The sequence below is a fragment of the Mandrillus leucophaeus genome, unplaced genomic scaffold (assembly GCF_000951045.1).
Source record: "Mandrillus leucophaeus isolate KB7577 unplaced genomic scaffold, Mleu.le_1.0 Scaffold283, whole genome shotgun sequence".
Classification (NCBI taxonomy): domain Eukaryota; kingdom Metazoa; phylum Chordata; class Mammalia; order Primates; family Cercopithecidae; genus Mandrillus; species Mandrillus leucophaeus.
In genome coordinates this window covers 939,456-942,480 of record NW_012102954.1, presented here as the reverse complement: position 1 = coordinate 942,480, position 3,025 = coordinate 939,456, and the positions used below count along the sequence as shown (strand labels likewise).

At 45.7% G+C, this 3,025-nt stretch overlaps 1 protein-coding gene across 1 annotated transcript in view; it reads right to left on the bottom strand.

The window, feature by feature from the left end:
* AGPAT9 (1-acylglycerol-3-phosphate O-acyltransferase 9) overlaps positions 1-3,017 on the bottom strand; it is a 76,914-nt gene extending 73,897 nt beyond the window's left edge. Inside the window, exons 1-2 of the mRNA XM_011985439.1 lie at positions 2,980-3,017; positions 2,572-2,831 (exon numbers count right to left, since the gene is read on the bottom strand). Of these exons, the coding sequence (XP_011840829.1) occupies positions 2,572-2,712 (141 nt within the window). The 5' untranslated portion in view covers positions 2,713-2,831; positions 2,980-3,017. The remainder of the gene's footprint in view (positions 1-2,571; positions 2,832-2,979) is intronic.
* Positions 3,018-3,025: the final 8 nt, after the last annotated feature.

Below are 3,025 nucleotides of genomic sequence, written 5' to 3'. Positions count from 1 at the left end.
GGAATGAAATGTAAAGAAAGAAACAACTAAATCAATTAAGAATTTACCAAGGAGTGATACAAGGGCTGGGCCTTGAATGCAATCTACAAAAAGGCAGTGTATTTGTCCAGCACTGAAGATTTTCTCATGCTAAACATCAACATAATCCCTTAAGGAATTATTCCTATAGTTGAGAAAAGCAGTCCACCATATTAACCCCAGTCTAACAGAAATGTCTTTGAAACATCTAACACTGTTCTAGTTGAAGGATAGAAGATCCTGGGTTACTGTTCTCCTGCACCTAAAGCAGAAATCACTATGGGATCACAGCTCTCCTTCCTGATGAGCTCAGATGCTCCCATAGGAGTTCCGGGCAGTCACAGCCAACAAATCAGAGCTGGCTCACACAATGAATCTGTATTCAAATTCCACAAACATCAAGCACCTCTTTGACCTAATAACTTAGTCTCAGCAGACAGGGTGGGTTCCTTATGTGTCACCTACCTAGTTTCCAAGCTATCTAGTTTCTCCCACCAGAATTAGAAAACTGGCATTCTTGACAGTTTGATTGACAAGGAGTTCAGCTCTGGAGTCGCGCAGAAGGACAAAAATTAAAATCTGTGGCCCTGTCAAACTGAAAGTCAGATCCTGGACTGGAGATCATCCTATCAGGTGCAATAATTTGCCAGGTTGACAGCAACTAGCTGGCCTCTGCCCTTAGCTGTACCTTGAGTCACTAAAGAAAAACAGGAGTGAGCCCCTGGAAGCCAGTGGGTATGATTTACCTTAAACCATTCTTAAACAGGGTATAAATTCCAAAAGACATTACTGTATGGGAGAACAGTTCAATCATTTCAGAGTTCAGAGAAAGACGGAACACCAGCTGAAGAGGATCATCTGCTATGGGAGAGGATTCTGAAGAAGGTCTAACAGTAGCAGGCAGCTAAGAAATTCACAGCATAATGTGATCAAGCTCACAATGTAAAGTCAGTAAGAGTTCAAAACAGAAATAGCTCCCAAGTAGAAACAATAAAACTTTAAAAGCATGAGCACTGAGAATGAAGAATCACATACAACTTCAAAGACTAGGCAAAGAAATAGCCACAAACGAGAGTCTAGGGCAATACAGGAGGCTAGCAGGTACAAGACAGTGTCCAGTGGGTTAGAGATGTATACCTGGGAGCCACTCAATTAGCTGAGGAAGAAGAGCAGATAAAGCCACATCCTAAGGGCAGAGAGAAAATAAGGTCACAAAAATGGGAACCAAACTTATAAGAAGGCACTGTGGAATGCTAGAATCTCAGTAATCATATTATTCTTTTAATAGCAACAAACATTCATATAGTCGATGCAGGCAGCCTTCTAAGGTGCTTGATACATTTTAACTTATTTGAACAACCCTGTGGAAATAGGAGTTATTGTTACTCCTATTTTATAGATAAAGAAAACGAGGCACAAGAGTAGATGACCTCCTTAAGGTCACATTTTGAGAAACAGAGCTACAATTTTGGTACCAAATCTAAGCAAACCTGTATCCAGGATCTCTACTCCTAACCACTAGGCTGTAGGGCCTCTTCTCAGTTAAGACTCCTGTTTCTGGCCAGGCGTGGGGCTCACACCTGTAATCCCAGCACTTTGGGAGGCAAAGGCAGGAAGACTGCTTGAGGCCAGGAGATCAAGACCAGCCTGGCCAAGATAGCAAGACACTGTCTCTTATATTAAAAAAAAGTATATATAATATATACATATAAATATTTTTGAAACAAGTAGATATAAATTATATACATACAATTTTTTTAAAAAAAAAAGACTCCTGCTTCTAACAGTTAATTCAAACAAACCACTTATCTCTGACTCTCAGTTTCCCTCTCTGTAAAAGGGGGATAGCACTTGCCCTCCCTACCCTACCCAGCCTTTTGACACTTAATAAAACCCTAAGAGTAAGCTGCAGTTGTTCTCTACCAGGCCCACTTCCATCTAACATTTTTCTTTGCAGAATTTGGAAACAGGAGGGTAGGGAGACCTGAGGTCAAAGAATATATACTTTTCAATGGCATTTCAAGTGCTGTTAGTTAGATAAAATTCCATGACTCCACTAAAATAAAATACGATTTCTTTCTGCCATCCAGGAATTGGTCTCTTATCTTGGGCATAAAGAAGAACACGATGCCTTTCTGAACAGGATGCCTGAGTACACAAAAGGACCTCTGAAACCTGGGGCTGTAAAAACAAGCGGGTGAAGCGGAAACTGCACTGCATAATGGATATAAGCAAATCCTCTGATACAAAAAGTTGGTCGCATTGTTATTATAATCAGTAAAATAATAACGATGCTCAGGGAATGGAGTGATTTTTGCTTCCGACCAGAGGAACAACAGTGGTCCAGTGGTTTCAGCCCAGATCCCTCCAGGTCCGCGAAAGCCGCCGAGATGCTGACTTTCGCACTGCCGCGGGCAAGGAACAGAAATGCACGCACGCATGCACACGCGCGCACACACACCCCTGACCCGCGACCACTGACCTTGAGAGCTGGACCCCAGGGTTCTGAGCCCGCAGCGGCGTGGGGCTGGCTGCATCCCTCCCGGCACTCACCTCTAAAGTTTTCACCAGGATCTTCATGTAGATCTCGGAGATGCCCAGAGACACTCCGAAGACCGAAGGCAGAAGGATGAAGCCGAGAACCAGCGTCAGCCAGGTGGAAAGGATCTTCCCGGCCAGCTCTGCGCCCTCCATGACTCGGCGCACCCACTCAGGAGAGGTCCGCAGTGGAGGGCCGAGCGCCACAGCAGTCCCTGTCCCCAGGCAGTCCCGCGGGAGCTCCAGGAGCAGAGCGCCGAGCCCGGCACTCACCTCTGCGAGGGGAAGAGAGGAAGGAAAAAAACTTTCAGAATTACGGCAATATCCTTCCTTCCTCCCCGGGCTCCTCCTCGCCCCTGTCAGTTAACTCCTTCTCCGCCGGCGGCCCAGGTCTGGGCTGAAGCCACCCCGGCGTGCGCAGACCTGGGTAGCGCGAGCCAGTGGTCGGAGCTGCGGGTAAGCGGAGGGA